The 22,450-nt window shown below is 34.6% G+C and overlaps 1 protein-coding gene across 1 annotated transcript; it reads right to left on the bottom strand.

Moving 5' to 3' along the window:
- On the bottom strand, positions 6,566-22,438 carry LOC109327675. The gene is made up of 3 exons (XM_019560841.1): positions 21,694-22,438; positions 20,989-21,465; positions 6,566-6,780 (listed from the first exon to the last, which is right to left on the bottom strand). Exons 1-3 carry the CDS (start codon positions 22,436-22,438, stop codon positions 6,566-6,568), a joined length of 1,437 nt encoding a protein of 478 aa, XP_019416386.1.

Genomic DNA, 22,450 nt, shown 5'->3' with positions numbered 1-22,450 from the left:
GTGGAGAAAAATGGAGAAGAGAAAAAGAGAAAGAATACCTTAACTTTCTTTAGGATAATTAGTGTAATAATGAGAGGATGGGGTGAGGTATTTATAGGAGAGCTTCACACTCTCTCAAATCTGAAAATTAATGAGAGGCAATCAAGCTTTAGGCTAGCTTAGGTGATGTGTCTAATGGTGATGGAGTGAGGAGATTTGGTGAGTGATTTAGGGGATTATGAAACAAGCCATTGACCCATGATGTGATTAATACTCCGACTTGATTGATGCGACGTGATTTCACAATTGAAGTTGTACCCAAGTATTACCGGGTAACTTCGTCCGGAAATATACGATCTATCGATTTAGATTTTTTGCCCCAAACGTTGAAACTTGAATTTCGAGGTGAAAAAAACCTAGAGAAGAGTTACGGAACTCAAAAACTGGGTGAAAACTCGATAAAACGACCCGAAATCGTATCAGAAACGTTAATTCTCCAAAAATCTTGAAAAAATAGGGCAAGCAAGAATATTATAATACAGGACTAAAACTCAAATGAGGTTTAGCCTAAAACATTACTTATTAATTTCTATAATTAATTCATTAACAACTAATTACTTAATTAAACGTGTTCAGAAAAACATGTGTTACACCCTACTTCAGGCTCCATTAACATTATTTAGTCTTGAACATAAGTTGCTTAAAATAGATGCTTGATATGGCAAGTGAACTAAGGTGTAGGTTATACTTTTTAGTTCACTTGTCAACACTTTGCGAAAAAGCATTTTAGGATCTTTAAATCAAGTTTTAGGTGATCAAGCTAAAACCGCATTAAGAATTTCTTAACTGCATTAAGAACTTCGCCAAGAATAAAAAATTAACCAAAAATAGAAACTTGAATGTATTGAAATCAAAAGATGATACAAATGAGGAAGATAAATAACATTACACCAAAATCCAAATCAATGTATAGGAGTCTAAGCCATCTATCCAAGGATGAAATGCTTTTAGACCCAAATGAGATTACAAAATTATGTTTTTGTATCACGGTTGCCATCTCCTTTTCTCCTCTTGAATTCTAAGTAAAAATTACAAGAATTTACCAAGATCAAGCTTAGAACTGTGGCCATAATTTATAGAGAAAAGAAGTAAAGAAGAAGAGTGTAGAATTGAAGTGGAATTGAATATGGAATGAATTGAATGTCTTTGAAGAGTGGGAGAAGGCCTCTATTTATAGGCAACAGTGACTGCTTGGCCCCCTCCTGATCCACATTGGGCGCACCAAACCCTTCAGCATGGGTTTGTTCCATGACCAAGCAGCTTAGTCAGCTTTTTGGTGTTGACTCATCAAAGCTAGTTGTGAGCCACTTGACCAGACTATTGTGAGCTATTCTGAAAAGTGTTGAGAGACCTTGGCAAGTGAGGTCATACGTGATGTCATGGTTGCTTGGTGGCTAAGTTAAGTTGACCCATTTGCTGGGTCGAGCCTGCTTGGGTGCTTAGGTGGCCACGCGGAGCTGCCTGCTTGAGCAGCTTGTCCTGCTCTAGCCAGGTGTGTGGTTCCAGCTGAGTGGTCCCAAGGTGCACACTAAGTTGTCTACTTCAGTAGGTTGGCTTATGTCATGCTTGAGTCTGACCGTGTAAGGCTTGTGCCTGACTGAGCCAAGTTGGTGTCAGGTCAGTTGGGTGATGTTGTGTGTCCACGCCAAGCTTCTTAGTGAGCAGCTTCATGTTGTTGGTCCATGCTTGTGTCAAGCACTTAACTTGTCATGTGTACATCAATAGTGGCTTATGTGGACACCTCTTTGCTTGACTATTTCTTGATTTTTTTTTATTCTCTTCATTTTTCCTAGAAACTTCACACAAAGACTTGGAAAAGAGGTGGATAAAAATATACAATCAAAATATGACAATTTATCTAAAAATTATTGAATTAAGGTGGTTTTATCAAATCAAAATATGACAATTTATCTAAAAATATACAATCAAAATATACCAATTTATGAAAAGTGTATGAAAATTAGGTATATTTGGCACTTATCAAATCCCCCAACTTAAGACTTTGTTTGTCCTTAAATAAATGGTAACGAACATCCAAATCACATTGGCTAATTTTTATGATTAAATTGACATGATCTCGAATTTTCCTTAAGCATGCTAAAAACTTTCAATGACATTTTTCAAGATTTGTGAAATTCACACATAATGCTTCAAACATTATTTTTCATGCTTATGTTCATCAAAATTTGTGTAACAAAATCAAACCGAATAATTTTCAATCAAAAAGTGTTTGTTGTGCACACAAGTTCAAAGATAGAACTTTTCAAGGGATGTAAGTGTTTCACTCAATATTCAACCATTTGAATGTAAACTTGGTCTTTGTCTTACCTATTCTCTTAAATTTCATATTTAGTCAAGGATCACTAAGGACTTATTTTTTGTTGTAATGAGGCTAGGCATGAAAAAATAATGGTTTTTCTTGGATAAGAAAATCTATTTCAAGAGAGCAAAAAATTTCAAAAATTTTCTATGAAGCACTTTTACTACTCCTTTTTCCATAATTTCTTTTTCCAACCTCTTAGCTTTTGAACCTTGGCTCTTTTTGGCTTTTTCATTGTATTTTTCAATCTCTTTTTGTTTCTCCGTTTTATGTTACAACTTTTGTTGATTTTGTAAAGAGATTGAAAAATCTTTTTCACTTTTCCTTTTCAAGAAGCTGAGCCTACCAATTTCCCCCCAACTTATTCATTTTCAAACACTTTAAAAATTTATCCTCTCTTTGTTCATGGGTTTGTTTGAAAAAAAAAATCATTTTGTTTAACTCAAAGGGGCTTATCAGAGGATGATCCTATTTTTTGTTAGACTTTTTGGCCATTTTGGTTCAACTAAAGAATAAACATGCCTTGATCCTTTCCTATCAATCTTATGCAATTGAGAGAACTAGAGACCAAAACAAGTTTAATTAGACAAAACAAATGTTGATTTCACTCTTTTTCACATGTGTTTGACTCACTCTCTCACTTGATTTGGATTTACACTTTTATTTTGAGAAGTTGTTTGCAACAATAATGTTATACGAATCTAAAATTCCATTTGCACAAAAATTTCTTGTTATGACATTATGTTATATTTTCACGAAAACGTTTAAGGCTTATATCTCATTTTGCTCAATGAAGCTTAAAAGTATGCCTTAGCAATTTTTTTAATCATGCAACCTTTGTCAATTTAATTCATTTAGCCACTTTAATTCGATTTTGAAAACTTTTTGAGTTTTTTATGACAAACAAATTACTTTCTTAAATAAATGTACATTCTAAAAAATTAATAGGTTTTTTTTTATAATTTTCACATTATCATCAACCATGTTCCCCCTCTTTAAATTATGGCTTATCCTCAAGCCAATGAAAAAATTATTTGTGAAAGGAGATGTTTGATGAATATGGAAAATTAAACATAACTAAACTAACAAACAATATTTGCAAACAAATTAAATCACTCAACATAATTCAAACTAAAACTAAAAACAAGGAAGAATATAACTAACCAACCATTGGGTTGCCTCCCAGTAAGCGCTTCTTTATCATCAATAGCTTGACGCCTGTTTCAGCTGTAGAGGTTATTCTGATGCAATTCTGATGATGGAGTTTGATTCGTCACCGAAGTATGGTTTTAACCTCTGTCCAAATCGTTTGAGACTTTGGATCTTCCAATCGATGCTCCATATTCCTTAACATTTTTTATCACAAATGGCCCTGACCATATGGTCTTGCATTTTCCCGGAAGCAGTTTCAATCTTGAATTGAACAAAAGTACCTTTTGACCATTGTAAAAATATTTTCTTCGAATTTTGGAGTCATTGTAATTTTTAGCTTTTTCTTTATACAATCTTGAAGATTCATAAGTTTGGAACCTCATTTCCTCTAATTGATATTATTGATTCTTTCTTTTTGTTCCTACATCATTCAAATCAAAGTTTAAAAACATAAGTACCCAATAGGCTTTATGCTCCAATTCAACTGGTAAATGACAAGATTTTCCATAAACTAGTTGGTATGGAGTTTGGCCTATTGGTGATTTAAATGTTGTTCTATATGCCCATAAAGTATCATCCAACTTTTGTGACCAATCTTTCCTTGAGGAAGAGACTTTTTTTCTAAAATTATTTTCAATTCTCTGTTGGATACTTCATCTTGTCCATTGGTTTATGGGTGATAAGGTGATGCAACCTTATGTCTAATATTATAAAATTCCAAAACCTTGCGTAATTGGGAGTTTAGAAAATGAGATCCCCCATTACTTATGAGTACTCTTGATGTTCCAAAGCGGGTAAAAGTATTTTTTTTTCAAATATTTTATAAATGTTTTTCCATGGGCTTTTGGTGTTGCTAATTCTTCTACCCACCTAGAAACATAATCAACAACCACCAAGATATATTCATTTGAAAATGATGATGGGAAAGGGCCCATGAAATCAATGCCCCAATAGTCAAAAATTTATATTTCCAAAATATTTTGCAAGGGCATTTCATTTCTTTTCCCAATCCCGCCAGATCTTTGGCATGCATCGCTTTTTTGAAAAAAAAAATTGCATCTTTAAAACTAGAGAGCCATAAAAACTAGATTGGAGGACTTTCGCAGCAGTTCTTTCTCCATTATAGTGTCCTCCATAAGTTGCATTATGGCAATGCTATAAAATTTTCTTAGCCTCCTTTGAATCAACACATCTTCGAGTTATGTTGTCAGTTCCTTCTTTGAATAAATATGGCTCGTCCCAGACGTAATGGTTGACTTCCTTGAGAAATTTCCGCTTTTGCTTATAGTGGAAATGATCAGGAATAATTCTTGAGGCTTTGTAGTTGACTATATCAGAAACCATGGTCGGTCTTGAATGAGAAATAGTTTTTCATCCGGAAATGACTCAGTTATTTCTCTATCTCCTTTCGTGACATCTTCATTCATTAATCGTGACAAAAAATCTGCCACGAGATTAACTTTCCTACTTTTGTCACGAATTTCCAAGTTAAATTCCTATAAGAGTAACACCCATCATATTAATCGTGGCTTGGAGTCAGGTTTCTTTAGGAGATATTTGATTGTGGCATGATCAGTAAAACAATATTTTTAGCCCAAATCAAATAACTTCTAAATTTTTCTAATGTGAATACAATAGCTAGCAATTCCTTCTCAGTTGTGGCATAGTTAACTTGTGCCTCATTTAAAACTTTGCTAGCATAATGTATTGCATGGAATACCTTCTCCCTCCTCTGTCCCAAAATTGCACCAAATTCGCAATCAATAGTGTCACACATCAGTTCAAAAGGTAGATCCCAGTTTGGTGCAATTATGACAGGAGCAGTTACCAAGCAATTTTTTAAAGTTTTGAATGGTTCTAAACAGGATTCATCAAAATTAAAAGAAGTATCTTTAAGGAGAATATTGCAAAGGAGCTTAGGTGTTTTGGATAAGTCTTTGATAAAGCGGCAGTAGAATTCAGCATGTCCTAGAAAGCTTCTAATTCCTTTAACATTTGTTGGTGGTGGAAGCTTCTCTATGACTTCTACTTTTTCTTTATCAACTTCTATTCCTTTCCTTGAAATATTGTGCCCCAAAATAATGCCTTCATTGACCATGAAATGGAATTTTTCTCAATTTAATACCAGGTTGATCTCAACACATCTTTCTAAGATTGTCTCCAGATTCTTTAGGCATAAATCGAAAGAATCTCCAAATACTGAAAAATCACCCATAAAGATCGTGGTGCATTTCTCCACTAAGTCTACGAATAATGCTAACATGCATCTTTGAAAAGTAGTTAGGGCATTGCACAATCCAAATGGCATCTTTCTATAGGCGTAGACACCAAAAGGACAAGTCAATGTTGTCTTTTCTTGATCTTGTGGATCCATAACAATTTGGTTGTATCCTGAATAACCATCTAGGAAACAGTAGAAGGCTCGCCCTAATAATCTTTCTAGCATCTGATCCATGAAGGCCAGGGGGAGTGATCTTTTCTGGTGGCCGCATTGAGTTTACGGTAATCTATACGTACCCTCCAACCAGTAACAACTCTAGTTGGAATGAGTACATTGTTGTCATTTCATATTACCGTTATTCCTCCTTTCTTCGGCACCAATTGAACAAGACTTACCCATTTGTTGTCCGACATGGGGTAAATCATTTCAGCTTCTAACATGTTCACCACTTCCTTCCGAACAACTTCTTTCATTCTCGGATTGAACCTCATTTGTGGTTGAGCCACTAGTTTGTAGTCATCCTCCATCATAATTTGTGTATGCAATATGAAGAACTGATTCCTTTTAAATCTTTCAGAGTCCAACCAATCACCCATTGGTGCCTCTCCAAGACTTGTATCAGTTTCTTTTCTTCCAAGGTGGAAAGTAAGATGCTAATGATAACCGGTTTATTGGAGTTGCCTTCTAAAAATACATACTTTAAATGTGAAGGTAATTCCTTCAATTCTAGTTCTTGTTTTTTTATCATCTCCACCTTGATTTAATTCAGGAAAAATTTGATAATCGGAAAATTTTCTGATCATTTTTTCCTTTTCTCTGTGCTCCAGATTGAGTTATTGCATCTCCCAAGAGTTATCAGGTTGAGGTTGTTCTGAGCAGATTTCTTCAAGAATGTCGATCTGAAAACAATGCCCCTTATCTCTTGGGTGATGCATTGCTTTGGAAATATCAAACTGAATTTCATCATTTTCTACTCTAACTATCATGAATGGATGTCCCAGAATGATTGGGATTTCCACATCTTCGGATATGTCAATTACAGCAAAATCTACAAGAATAAGAAAGTGGCATCAAGCTAACACTTACTCCCAGATCAACGAGTGCTTTGCCTAGAGTAATTTCCCCAATTGTGACTAGAACATTCACACTTCCTGGGTCTTTAGCTTATGAGGGATGTTAGTTTGAAGGATTGCGCTGCAAGTTGCATTAAGTTGGATAACTTTTTTATCCTGATGGCTCCTCTTCTTTTATAGAAGTTCTTTCATGAACTTGGAATAAGTGGGCATTCGTTCCAAGACTTCGGAAAATAGAATATTAATTTGTAATGACTTGAACATTTCCATAAACCTAGCAAACTGCTCTTCCTTCTTAGCTTTTGATGGAGCTGTGAGATGGGATATTTTTTTTTGAACTAGCAGGTATTGTTTTTCTTCTTTTTATACCTTGCTAGTTTCTGGTACATCTATTTTTTTATGTATACTTTTTTCATTTTTTTATTTTTCTTATTTTCTACTCTTTCTTTTTCTTTTTCTATAACCTTTCCCACCATTTTACCACATCGGGTTGTGATACTTTCGCAATGCTCTGAAATAGTTGAATGATGTTCGGCTATGTGTTTGATTTGATTCTCCATATGTTTAATAGCACCATTCGTGATTTGTTGATGCTTGATGGTTGTCTGCATGAATTGCTCTAGTATTTCCTCCAGTTTATTTTGGTGATATGTTGAGTGGTTATTGATGAAACACACTGACCTTTGATTAGAACAACCATGACACCACTGACCTTTGGTAAATTTTGTAACTTTTGGTGCACTTTGTTGAGCTTCTGTTGAAACTCCTTTATGAAATTGTCTATTTAAATATGAATGTTCATATGATGATCCATTTTCCTACAATCAAACACCAAAAAGGAAATCTGCCTATATCTAAAGAAAGCATCGTAAGAAAAGAAAAAACATTGACGAAGTTTTGTAATTTACATTTTTATACAAATTAAAAATTAAAATTTGTACAAAAAGTAAAGGAAATTTTATGGACAATTATTAATGATATAATATACTATATAAAAAATTCTAAAAAGCAATTCCCCGATAGAGGCGCCAATTTGTTGAAAATAGGATTTGATGGGCAGCAGGAATCCACTGTCAACAACAAAATGTGTTACTTTGTTGAAGGGTAATTCGAGTGCCTTGCAAGTTTATTTTATTTTAGAGTGATGAACAACTTATTTACTTGGTGACTTTATTTATTTGATCCCTTTTTGGGTTTGTTTTAACCATACCATAAAGGTCGGTCTCATTTTCTTAACTTAACCATACGATTTCTTATGAAATGTTCGTATCAAAGAATAAAAGGAACAAAAGAATAAAATTAGAAGTTAACCGTACCACTTCTTTCGAAGGGTTGGTATAAAGAATAAAGAATAAAGCAATAAATAAATGATAGTTGCAGAAATGTAAATGGCTGGAAGTAAATGTTAGTTGCGGAAAGTAAATGACAGAAAGTAAATGTTAGTTGCGGAAAGTAAATGACTGAAAGTAAATATTAGTTGCGGAAAGTAAATGACAGAAAGTAAATGTTATTTGTAGAAAGTAAATGTTAAGTGGTTAGATTATTATACATCATTCTTTATTAGTCAAGTAACAATCCATTGATTGGATTACACTCTTTTGCATATTATTCCTATGTACAAATTTACAAACCATGGGTTTGAACTTATGCTTTTAGGAATCTTTTAATCAACAAATAAAATTTATAAGTCAACACTTTACTATGTTACACTTCCATCTCTTTTCAAGATTCAATTGTAGTAGAGTATTGTGTTTTCTTGAACCAAAGGGAATTGCATTAGAAGATCATATAGGCATATTATAGCAAAAATAATGATTAACAACTTTTTTGATGATCTTTTAGTTATGTTGCATAAAATATTAACAAGGAAACATAAAATAATATTCACAAATTCTTGAGGAGAAAATTGGTTTGAAACATGGAATTATTTCTAAACTCAAATGATTTTGAAAAACATTACAAGTTATGTGTTACACTTTCGGTTAATTCCACACATCATTTCTAAATCCGTCATCTAGTGTCCTAGAATGATAAGATGATTTTCAAACCTTATGTAATACACTAAATGATAGTTAAGTGCCACTCGTCGGAGTAGGTTGTCACACCCTACTTCAGGCTTCATTAACATTATTTAACCTTGAACATAAGTTGCTTAAAATAGATTCTTGATATGGAAAGTGAACTAAGGTGTAGGTTATACTTTTTAGTTCACATGTCAACACTTTAAGAAGAAGCATTTTTGGATCTTTAAATCAAGTTTTAGGTTATCAAGCTAAAACTGCATTAAGAACTTCTCAAAGAATCAAAACTTAACCAAAAATAATAACTTGAATGTATTGAAATCAAAAGATGATACAAATGAGGAAAAGAAATAAAATTACACCATAATCTAAATCAATGTATAGGAGCATAAGCCATCTATCCAAGGATGAGATGTTTTTGGACCCAAATGAGATTACAAAATTATGTTTGTGTATCACATTTACCATCTCCTTTTCTCCTCTTGAATTAGAAGTAAAAACTACAAGAATTTACCTGGAACAAGCTTAGAACCTTGACCAGAATTTCTAGAGAGAAGAAGTGAAGAAGAAGAATGTAGAATTGAAGTGGAATTTAATATGGAATGAATTGAATGTCTTTGAAGAGTGGGAGAGGGCCTCTATTTATAGGCAATCATGACCGCCTGGCCCCCTCCTGATCCACGCTCGGCACACTAAACTCTTCAGCATGGGTTTGGTCCATGACCAAGCAGCTTAGTCAACTGCTTGGTGTTGACTCACCAAACCTAGTTATGAGCTATTTCACCAGGCTATTGTGAGTTATTCTGAGGGGTGTTTATAGGCCTTGTCAAGTGAGGTCATGTGTGATGTCATGGTTGTTTGGTGGCTTAGTCAAGTTGACCCCTTTGTTGGGTCCAGCCTGCCTGACTGCTTAGGTGGCCACGCTTAGCTGCCTAATTGAGCAGCTTGTCCTACTCTGGCCAAGTGTGTGGTTCCAACTGGGCATTTCCAAGGTGCACGTTGAGCTGCCTGCTTCAGCAGGTTGGCTTGTGTCATGCTTGAGTCTGGTCATGTAAGGCTTGTGCCTGACCGAGCCAAGTTGGTGCCAAGTCAACTGGGCGGTGTTGTGTGTCCATGCTAGGCTGCTTAGTGAGCAGCTTCATGTTGTTGGTCTAAGCTTGTGGTCAAGCACTTAGCTTGCCATGTGTGCATCAATAGTGGCTTATGCGGGCACCTCCTTGCTTGATTATTTTTCTTCTCTACATTTTTCCTCTAAACTTCACGCAAAGATTTGGGATAGAGGTGGACAATAATATACAATCAAAATATGACAATTCATCTAAAAAGTGTTGTATTAATTTGGTTTTTCATGATTTGCATAGGATAAGTGCCATGAAAAGTGTATGAAAAATAGGTATTTTTGGCACTTATCAGCTATAATATCGCTAATGGCATTTTCCAAGGATGATCTAGGAGAGTCATCATCATCTACCATGGATTTTTCTTCCGAGGTTGGATTAGATTCACAAAACTTACATGAATGGATTCTTCTTTGGCCATGGTTCTCTTATCAAAAATTCGAAAAGCTTTGCTTGTAAGAGAATTGCCAAGGAAAATTCCTTCATCGGCTTTTGCATCAAACTTTCCTAAGTTTTTCTTACCATTATTTAGCACATAACATTTGCAGCCAAATACATGCAAGTGATAAATATTTGGTGTTCTATCTTTGAAAATTTCATAGGGGGTTTTATTTAGAATAGGACTTATTAAGACTCGGTTGGAAACATAGCATGTCGTACTAACTGCATCAACCCAAAAATATGTTGGGAGATTAGTTTCATTTAACATTGTAAGTTCTAGTTCTTCCAAAGATCTATTCTTTCTCTCTACAACATCACTTTGTTGTGGTGTTCTAGGAGTGGAGAAATTGCGAGTGATACCATTATCAACCCAAAATTCCTCAAAAGAAGCATTTCGAAATTCTCCCTCATGATCACTTCTTATAGTAGCTATTTTCAAAGAATTTTCATTTTGATCTCTCTTAGCATATTTTCTAAAGGCATTAAATGCCTCATTCTTATGTACCAAGAATAGAGTCCAGATATATCTTGAAAGTCGTCTACTATCACAAGAGCATAGTAGTTACTACGAAAACTTTTGGTTCGAGGGGGACTAAATAAGTCCATGTGTAGTAACTGCAATGGTCTATCAGAAGGAACCTTTTGTTTTGGTTTGCATGTAGTTTTTGGTTGTTTACCCTTTGGACAAGCACTACATAATTTGTCTTTAACAAACTCCATATTGGGTAAACTAACAACCAAATCTTTCTTGATCAGTTTATTCAAATGACCCATATGAATATGAGCAATTCTTCTATGCCATGGCCATGCATCATGATCATAAATAGCTAAACATTTAATGGGAAGAGAAGAATCATTTAAAGATTTCATACAAATATTATTTATTCTCTTACCAAAAAGTTTAGAGTTTTTAGATATCTTACAATCAATGATGCACTTGTCAGGGTAGAAAGCCACATGGAACCCTTTGTCATAAAGTGGACTTATATTAAGTAAGTTTTGATTGAGTCCCTCATGAAATTGCAAATAGTCAAAGGATGTCATTATAACCGACCTACGAAGTTTTGATGAAGACAAGGTCTTATATGGAAGCTTGAAGACTTGGATATATCAACAAACAACATACCAAGAACTCAAGGTCAACGTCATAGAATCTAGGATTGCCTTTTTATATTCTAGAATCCTAAGATGATTGCCTAGTATTGAGTCTTAGGTTAGGTAAACCCATGATGGAAGTGACTCACAAAAAGTCTAACATGAAAATCATATAGGATGACGCATAACATCTACATAGATATATATGATAATAAACACTCATGCATTTGCATTAAGCATACATGAGTGATCATTCATATAGTTAGAAAAAACATTTTTAAAACAATATTAATTGGTTAACCCATTTGGTAATCGATTAAGTCCTAGTGAAATTCGTTAATCGATTAAGGGAAGTCGTAATCGATTAAATGGAGTTAGAGAAGCTATCCTCCCAGGATTTATGCTTATTAATCATTAAGCAAGTTTTTAATTGATTAAGCCATAACTTAAAATATGTTTTCAAGAAACCCGTTAATCGATTAACTTGCCATTTATTCGATTAATATTAGTTGAGTCAGTTATGAACTAAATCTGTTATTTTGAAACAGAATCAAATCAATTTTTAAAATAAGCTTTTCACACTTTCATCAATCAATCAATCAAAAATATACTGGAAGAAAAGAAAAACAAACATTCAGTGTGCTTAAGTTTTTTAGAAGCTATTGTTGATTCTTTAAAGTTTTTCTTGCATACATTTTCAAGAGTGAAAAGAGGGAGGAAAGAGAGAAAGTCTTTTCAATTGCCAACACTTTTCATTCAGTTGAAATACCTTGCATGATTTCTACATCTAATTTTTAGGGCTATTTGTGAGATCATTATGTCAAGGGTTATAGAAAGTCGATTTTAGTATCGTTATCCGCACAATCTTTTGTGCAAAGTAACTCGAAAAAATTCAGTAAATTGACGATAATTCTCATGGTATCTGGTATCATCACAAGTTGAGAATCAGTAGTCTTCACAAGGCAGGGAGTCTTGATTCGAGAAAAAGTTTCGGTTGGGGCCAAATTGCGCGAACGATGCGGTATCCAAGTGGCGTAGATAGAGGTCAAACCGAGCTTGGTGGCTCAACGGTTTCAAGAAAGAAGTTTCTGCTAGGATTATTGGAAGTGTGTTTGTAACTGAATTACATTTCTGGTAGTGAACAAAAATCTCTAAGTTCAACTGGGAGGCCTGGATGTAGTTTGTAATTAGATTGCAAACGAACCAGGATAAAAATCATCGAGCACATTTTCTCTTTCTCTATCTCTTTATGTTTCTGTCTTTACTTTCTTTCTAAATTAATTTGCATTATGTGATTAATTGCTAATTCTTGTTAATTTGTTGATAATGACGAATCAATATTAAGATAGTAAAGATATAGATTCATCACTATTTTTCAAAGCAAGAAAACTATTTTTCAATGAGTAAACAACTAGTATAATCAATTAACGTACTGATCATAATCGATTAGCAGAACTGTCCTTAATCGACTAACCGTGTTTATAATCGATTAATTGCAACAACTTTGTTTTCTGTGCAAATATCGGACAAGTGGGATTAGTGATCTGCGACACCTATTCACCCCCCTAGGTGTATTCTTACATTACTGGTACCCAACACCTTAATGTATAGAGCTCCTTCTATTGTAATAGGAGGTGGCTTCCCGACTCTACAAACTCCAATTATTCTTCCTTTATTATTGTCACCATATGTGATGTAGCCTTTGTTCCTTAGAGTGAGGACAGAGAACTTTCCTTTGTTGCATGTCATATGTTTTGAGCAGCTGTTACCCAAATACCAGAAATCACTAGTGGGTCCCAAATATTCCTGCAAAACAGGTTAAGTAATATTAGGTACCTAATTCAATTTGGGTCCTATAGGGTTAGCACCTTTCTCTACCCATGGACAATGTCCTAGGGGCACCCAATTATGTGTATGCCCATATTTTTACTGTAAGTGCAGATAGGTTGATGTTTTTGTATCCTAGTTTGAGATTTAGAAACATGATGAGTATGGATACTTTGTTTTTGAAAATTTATTTTCTTAGGCACTTCCTTTTTTCTTATATAAAGAAGGTTTGGAAAACCTGAGACATCTACGATCGGTGGAGTGTCTTTGCATTTTCAGCATGATATCGAATTTTATACTACTCTTGTTTAGACTATTGAGTTCAAAACTCAAAGTAGAAACATTATTTTCAAGAGCAATACAGTTTGGAAAAGAAGAAGAAGAAGAAGAAGGTTTATTTTGGAATACGTCAATCTCATTATTTTATTAAAAACAAATTTTAATGAGTTTGACGTATTCACTACGCAATTCGTTAAAACCGTTTTGTAATTTAGAAAATGATGGCCTATCCAAAGGTTCAGCTTCACTTTTGTCCTCGTCATCAGAATGATGAGAAACCATTAGAGAGAGATGATCTTGCTCTTCATTTTCTGGGTCTGAAGTAGAACTTGAGTTATTATCCTCCCATGCAATGTAAGCCTGTCAACCGGTATTCTTTTCTGGTTTTGCCTTGAAAGGATTCTTCTTAAATGTAGGACATTCTATCTTCATATGACCAGGTTTTCCACATTCAAAACAATTTAAGTTCTAATTTGAAGTGGAAACTTCATTATTCTTGGTGAATTGTCTTGGTTGTGCAGCCATACTGCCTTTGTTTCTTTTAAGAAACTTGCTGAACTTCTTCACTAGCATGCTCATATCTTCCATATCCTCCTTTTTCTAAATCATCTGTCGAGAATTTATGGGAAGGTTTTAGTATTGTTTTTTATTGTAAAATTGACACATTTAGGTGCACACAACTTGAAAACTTTATAGAGGATTTTCTTGGATTCTTTAGGTGTGTTAGTATCACCTTTTTAGAGATTAGAGTTAGGAAATCCTAGTTGCGGTTAGGTGGTGTATTCACTTGCACAAGAGTCTTGGTTGGGAAAAGAAGTGGTTGGGCCAATACCATTAGAAGTAGTGTTGAGTATCCAATAGAAGTGAGTGTGAAGGTCAAACCATTGGAGTCTCTAAGACCAGGGAGGGAGTCTTGTATTTTTGAAATGTGTTTGTATAACATTGATTTCCAATAGTGAAGAAAAATCTTCCAAGATCAGAAGGGGAGGCCTAGATGTAGTTTACAATTGGACTCACAAATGAAAACAAGAATCAGGTTAATTGATTAAACCAACACTTAATCAATTAAATACTATTGTTGTTAATCAATTAAAGTGAAGCATATTCGATTAAATTGATGACATTTCATAATATATCATTAACCAGAAAAGCGGCAATTGAGATCAGCAACACTTATACAGCCCCCTCTAGGTGACCGTAAGCCCTTGTTATCCAACAAGTGGTATCAGAGCTAGTACGACAGTCCTAGCTTGATCACTTAGATCAATGATCCTAGAAATTTGTTGGTATGTACTCTACTAACCCTTTCAGCAGCGATGACTCATCCATCAATCGCCCTCCGGTTATCAGTGGCGAGGGGCACGCCTAATGGAAAGTCAGAGTGAAAATATTCATCAAGGCTATTGATACAAATATTTGAGATGCTATAAAAAATGGCCCTTATGTTTCACTATACTTGGTGGATGATGACACCAAAGAAAGACCAAAAACTCTCTTAACCAATGAGGAAAAGAGAAAAGTACAATATGATTTGAAAGCTAAAAACATTATCACTTTTGCACTTTCATATAATGAGTTCTTTCGGGTTTCACAATGTAGTATTGCTAAGGAAATGTGGAGCACATTACAAGTGACTCATGAGGGCATTAGTAAGGTCAAACGGGCTAGATTGAATGCATTAACACATGAGTATGAATTATTTCACATGTTTCCTAACAATTCAATAGCTAATATGCAAAAACGATTCACTCGCATTGCAATTCAATAGCTAAAGGTGAGTTGACTAATGAAGTGTTGATGTGTCTTGACAGGGCATGGCAACCTAAGGTGATAGCTATTGTTGAGTCTCAAGATCTTGATTCGATGTCACTAGCAACTCTCATTGGCAACCTCCAAGAACACGAAATGGAGTTAGGACATTTGACTTCACATGAAGAATTGAACAAAAAGAAAAATGGCATATCTCTCAAGGTCACAACATCAAAAATTTAAAAAGAGAGATACAACAAAGAAGATTCTAATTTAGATATTGATGAAGAGACCATGTCACTCCTAATTAGAAAACTCAAAAAAATTATCAAGAAGAAAGGAGGACTACAAAGGTTTCAAAAAAAGGAGATAAAAGATTCCACCAAGAAAGACAAGAATCCTAAAGATCGTTACACTTGCCATGAATGTAGTAAAATGTGCCACGATAGATACCAATGCCCGAATTACCACAAGGAGGTTGAAAATGACAAGAACAATCCCCGAGACTTCAAATCAAAGAGAGCATACATAGTGTGGGATGTTCTCGAAGAGGACTTGACTTCTAGCACGTTGGAGGAGGAGGAATCAGCAAAACTTTGCTTCATGGTCAAAAATCAGATTTCTTGCGACTCATGCGAATAAAAAGAAGCGAATGAGGTACATTCTTCTGAATCTGATTCTAGTTTCAAAAATTGTCCTGCTTACAATGAATTATTTGGTAGACTTGTCGAGTTGCACGAAGAATTGAAAAAGTTGGCTACAATATATGTAGATAGAAAAAAGTGATTCTCATACATGAAAAGAAAATATTTGAAATGCAGAATTATATTGATGAATTAAAATTAGATAATGAAACTATTGACCTCATATATTCTAACGCTACTTGTAACTATTCTACTAAGTTAATTGAGACGTTTACTTGTGAAACGTGCAAAATTTTGGGAAATGGAAATTTGTGCTTAAAACAAAAAATTGCAAAATTCACAAAAGTGATCAAGACTTGAATAAATTACTTGCTGCATCTAGAAATGTAAATAATTGATCTGGTCTAGGTTTCCAGTATGCTAAGAAAAGGAAGTTTAACATGAAACAAGTAGTATATGCTAACAAGTTGCGTCATAAATCACCTACTTGTTTTTATTATGGCATACATGGACATATTTATATTTCTTACAACATTAGAATGCATGGTGTACATAGTGGCCAACATATATGGATTCAAAAGGGACATGTTCCCAAGGTTACTAACAAGAAGAGATCCAACATAATTTGGGTACCCAAAATGGGAAAGTAACATTGTTTTGTAGGTGTGCCTAAGGACATATGGACATCAAATCAAACTTGGACAACAGATGATCTAGGCACATATAGGTGAGAAGATCAAGTTTCATTGACCTAACAACTAGAAAATGGAGAATGTCACTTATAGACAAAACTGTCAAAGTCAAATGCTTGAAGTTAGAGAGTTTGTGTTATAAGGGTAATGAGGTATCTTTTCCAACTTTAAGTGTTATATCATCTTCTAAGTGACACAAGTAATGTTATTAAAATGAAATCCTAGTGAGGCCACATTTCTTAGAAAATCCCCTAAAAATCCATTTTAAGGCCAAAAACTATATATTTGTCAGTTACATGCTTTTGAATGCAAACACGTCATTGTTAACTATTATAAGATCTTTTAAGCATGTTTGATTCAAAACTGAATGTTGAAATATTTCCTAGGATATTATAATCATAAAAAATTACAACAATTCATACTTTATGTTAAGGCCAATGACCAATAATTGAAAAGCCTATGAAAATTTAATATTGATAAGCTATCTCTAAAAGAGGAGAGGAAATGTATTTGTAATGTTTTGTAGGTGCTCTTGAGGATGCACATTCTAAGGATAAAAATTTTATGTGAAAAGAGAAAGACAAGAGTCAAGAACATGAAGAAAGGCTAAGGAAAATTCAAAATATGGCAACCTTATAGTTTCTTGATAAGGATGAGGTAAAGCTCAAGAAGTAACCATATATCGAGGCAACTTTTGTTCTCTTACTTTTTTATTGTATATTCTGTCCGATATCATGTTTAACATTTGCATGTATGTTAGATGCCTAATTAATCCTAAATAATCGCACTTATTGATAGTGAATGCATGCTTTCTTGATTGTATATGATTTCGTGTGTTTTGGCTATATTTTAGTGTGCTTTAAGTGTTCAAGATAACTTCTTTCTAGTAGTGTCTTAGAAAACCTTTAGACTAATCCGAATTGTGCTAAAATCTATCATAATGACTTATTTAATCAATTGTTTTGTGTTTTAATCGATTACATGGGCTTAAGTTTTTAAATACTTAATCAATTAAACTAGGGCATAATCGATTTTTCATGTTAAAATTTCAAACCTGTTAATCGATTAACACAAAGCTTAATCAATTAAATTGAGTCATAGAACAGATTCAAGTACAGTTCCAGGTTTAGATTGTCAAAACCCTAATCTCGTATGCTCTGTCTTTTTCTCTCAAATCCATCTTGTTTTTTCGTTGTCTAAGTGAAATTCGAGAAACTCCATTGCATTTCCTTTCTTCATATTAACCTCTAACCCACTAATTCGTCTCAAAATCGATTAGCCTAGATTCACCCCCCCTTTTCAAACCCTAACTCGGTTTCCTTGTTAATCGATTATTCTATCCTATATTTCTGTCAATATGAGTGAAGGAAGGCATAAAAGAGTGAAGACCACTGCTATTCGATCTCCTCTCTAAACTAGGCATGTGAGAAACTAGGATGATGGAGGTTCATCATCTGGTCTTGGGCAGAATCCTTTAGGCAGGGACCCCTTCTATACTCCATCTCTTGAAGCTGAGTGGCTAACTAAAATTGTTAGTTGAAAGCCTACATACATCCGTTATGTCGACATGGCATGTATGATAGAGCAAGGGTTCCATTTTCCTTGTCAACTAGAGGTACAAGGGGTTGTTATATTTTTGGAGTTAAACGACAGCATACACCCCTCTCTGGTTCGGGAGTTCAATGCAAACTTTCAGAACATGGATGGTGGATATTGGAGTTTAGTGCAAGGGAGGCTGATTTTGATTAATGATGACTTGTTTATGGCGGTTGGAGAATTGACTAGTGATGGTGCACCTCTTGGAGACTGAAACGATGTGAAATGGAATGGTTACAACTCCACAACGATGTATAAGTCATGTCTTAGGGATCCAAGTTACTATGTGCAAGGCGAGTTAACAAAGGTTGGTTCATTATCAATAAAGAATAGACTTCTTCACTACTTGATTTCATATATCTTAGTTCAACATAACATGAATCATGTGCAACCAATGGTAAATGATTTGAAATTGATGTTTGCGATCAAGGAATGTATCATGGTTAATTGACCTGCGGAGATTCTGAAGGTGATGTCTAGAATTGCTTCTTCTTCCTCAAGGTTACTAGCTTTGTGCTTAACATTTTCTAACTGTATGTAATTTAATTTATATGTTTTGTTAGGCAACATTGGATTTTGATTGTCATTAATCAGATTGTAGAGCAAATATATTATCTGGATTCTTTGAAACATAACGATCTGAATAAGTATCCCGCTATTAAGGAAATCTGAAAGTGTGCATGTCAAGAGGAACACTTTGGAAAGCTCTCTTTATATGTCATGGTTTTGATGAGGACAACTTGTGCTAATAAGAGCTTGAAGATCACCAACAAATCAACATGCTTAAGTCTTTTGATTGGTACTAGGCTTAGACTAGAAACTAGTTTAAGTTGAGTCTAAGGCTTAGGTCACCTAATACATATCTCATATGCATAAATCTTTTAAATCATTTCATCCTTGAGATATGTCATTCATAATATGTTCATGCATCACATAAATACATGTATATGTGCATTCTAGGCATAAACTAAGTGTTAAACATGTATGAACTAAGTGCATAACGTATTTGAGGTTTTGTATTTAAAAATACACAGTGTTAATTGATTAAGGAATACGTTAATCGATTAACCTAACTGTTTGAAAAGTTTTTGAAACTGAAAAGCTTGGAAAACAGAATCAGTTACGTTTTTTAACAACGTTAATCAATTAACCAAGGCTTGAATCGATTAACTGGGCTTCATAACTGATTCTTTATAAACTGCGTTTTCAGAACTGATCTCATAAGTTGCATGTTGCATTTTTTACAGAGTTAGAGCATTTTTCGTGATATTTGTTGCATCTAGTTGTTAGTGCATTTGTGAGTTTAGAAAGGAGAGAATTCTATGCTTTAGGATTGAGTGGCATTTCATGATATATTTCTCATCATTCATCTCACATGTTCATGCATATTATTGATGCTTTTTGTGAAGTTTTCACATTCTGTAACTTCTGTTTTGAAACTAATACATTGTCATATTGCATGAGTTTGTATTAGGTGTTTAGAGTAAAGCCTTAATTGTTATATAAGAGCTTTGTAATTGCTTAAGTTTACTCTAGAATTTTGTTGTAAAAAATTGTTGTAACATTGGGAATCTCAAGGTGTCATATCACCTAAGAGATTGAGTTGTATCTTCATATTGCTTAGAGTTCTAGATAAGGAAAGAACAGAGGTTCTTAGCTGGGGCTACACCGAAAGAAACGTTTTCTTTATCGGTAGGAAGGGAGTCAAACCATAGAATAAGGTTCTTTATTTTCTTGTGAATGTCTAAGTTGTTGTAATTGGATGATGTGCATGTAAAAACATTGATTCAATTATAGTGAAGAAAATCTCCCAAATCAGCCGGGAGGCCTGGATGTAGTTTGCAGTGGACAAGCAAACGAACCAGGATAAAAATCGTGTTGCAGGATTTTTCTTTCTCTATCTCTTTATTGCATTTAATCGGTTAACTTGTATAGTAGAATTAATTGCTATATTCTGTATATTCGCTATATTGTTAATACTCTGATAATTCTGTAAGCTAGTGTTGAGTTTCGAAAAGCGGATATTCTAACTGCTACACCTATTCAACCCCCCCCCCTTCTAGGTGTATTGTAACCACTGATACCTAACAAAATCTTCACTATGTAAGTGAACTACACATTTTAACTTTCTGATTATTAGTACACTTTCACTTTCTATTTATTAATTAAGTATATTTTCTATTGTATACGGGGTTGCAAATTACAGAGCCCAAGTCTGTCCTATATCTATATCAAACAACATCAGATGGACTCATGTAAAGGTAATGGCGCATGACTTAAACAATTATATGTGAAGTATTCATATTTCAAGTAAAGGTACTTCTATGTTTATTTAATTTTAATTGTAGAACCCTGCCAAAACAACAACAAAGATTGTGGCTATTATGTGCTGACTTCATGAAGGAGATCATTCAGCAGTGTCCAGCTTTAGTCCAATTTGATGTGGAGGAATACATAGATGACCAAATTGTCTAGTTTAGAGAGGATTGGTCAAATTTTGTATTTACTACCTTTATTAGTAATGAGTTTAGGATTTTCAATGTATAGATTGTAGCATAGGGAATATATTGAATAGGTTGTAATCTTAGGGAATACATTTGTATTGTTCTAGTTTACCAATTAATAAAAGAATATCATTTTTGTACTTACTGGTATTGATTTGAATACAATTTTTGTTATTGTTTAGCATTTTTACATTGAAATTTACAACACCATGTTTACCTGCATCCACATCAATCATAACTCTAGCTGTCTTGATGAATGGTCTACCCAAAATCAAAGGGACCTCGACATCTTCCTCCATATCCAAGACCACAAAATCAGCTGGAAACATAAACTTGTCTACTTTCACCAGCACATCTTCTACAACACCATGTGGATATTTCACTGACCTGTCTGCTAACTGTAATGACATTCTGGTAGGTCTAGCTTCCAAATCACCAATTCTTCTCAACATAGACAGTGGCATTAGGTTGATACTAGCTCCTAAGTCCAGAAGTGCTTTTCCAAGTGTTAGATTTCCAATAGTAACAGGCAGTGTGAAGCTTCCAGGATCCTTCGCCTTCAGAGGAATGTATTTTTGAATAATAGCACTGCAGCTAGCATCCAGTTCAATAGTCTCCTCCTCTATGAATCTTCTCTTCTTTGTCAACAATTCTTTCATGAATTTAGCGTAGGTAGGCATCTGCTCCAAGGCTTCTGCAAATGGAATATTGATCTGAAGCCTCTTGAATATATCCATAAATCTTGCAAATTGCCTTTCTTTGTCTCTTTTTGTTGGAACATGTGGATAAGGTAAGTCTCTCACAGGTGGAGCTTTTAATGCACTCTTCTCATGGTTTTTCATCTCACTCTCTTTTTCTTTGTTTTTCTCTTTCTCACTCTTATGTACATCCTCACTTTTATTTTTCAACACCTCTTTCTCACTTTCTTCTTTTTCACTCTCAATCTTTTCCTCAACAACAATCACATTCTTTTCACTCAAATTCTCACCAATACCTTTACCTATCATCTTACCACTCCGTGTGGTAATTGCTTTGCACTGCTCCTTCGGATTAGGTTCGGTATTTGCTGAAAATGCTCCTTTATGAGAGTTTGCAAGCTGCTTTGCTAATTGGCCCACCTGGGTCTCCAAATTCCTGATAGATGCATCAGTATTCTTCTGGTTAGCCATCGACATCTGCATAAATTGATTCAATGTGTCCGCCAATTGTGAATTCTGATTTTGTGGCGGTTGTTGATATTGTTGTTGATTTTGTGGCGGTTGTTGATATTGTTGGTTCTGGAATGGTGGTGGCCTGTTAGAAGAAGGTCCGACATCCTGTTTCCAAGGTTGGCTGAAATTTTGATTGGCTCCTCGAGAGTAGTTGTTCTGATACTGACCTTGCCTTGGCTGATTAGACATGTATTGAACTTCCTCCTCCTTGGGCTCACAATTACTTGTAGGATGATCTGGTGTACACGCGTCACATCTATTCACATGCCTCCTGGATGATGATTCTTGCATTTCCTTCAACTGTTTTGGAATATTTGCCAATTGCTTTGTCATTTCTTCCATTTGCTGTTGAAAAAGCTTGTTTTGTGCTAAGATTGCATCATTCCCTGCAAGTTCTATCATGCTTCTTCGTGTGGGAGCTCTACTGTGTTGATCCTGTTGGTCATTGATGGCCATAGACTCAATTAT

The sequence above is a fragment of the Lupinus angustifolius genome, chromosome LG15 (assembly GCF_001865875.1).
Source record: "Lupinus angustifolius cultivar Tanjil chromosome LG15, LupAngTanjil_v1.0, whole genome shotgun sequence".
In the NCBI taxonomy this organism is placed as follows: domain Eukaryota; kingdom Viridiplantae; phylum Streptophyta; class Magnoliopsida; order Fabales; family Fabaceae; genus Lupinus; species Lupinus angustifolius.
The sequence above is the reverse complement of the archived record's forward strand: the minus strand, read 5'-3'. Positions and strand labels throughout refer to the sequence as shown.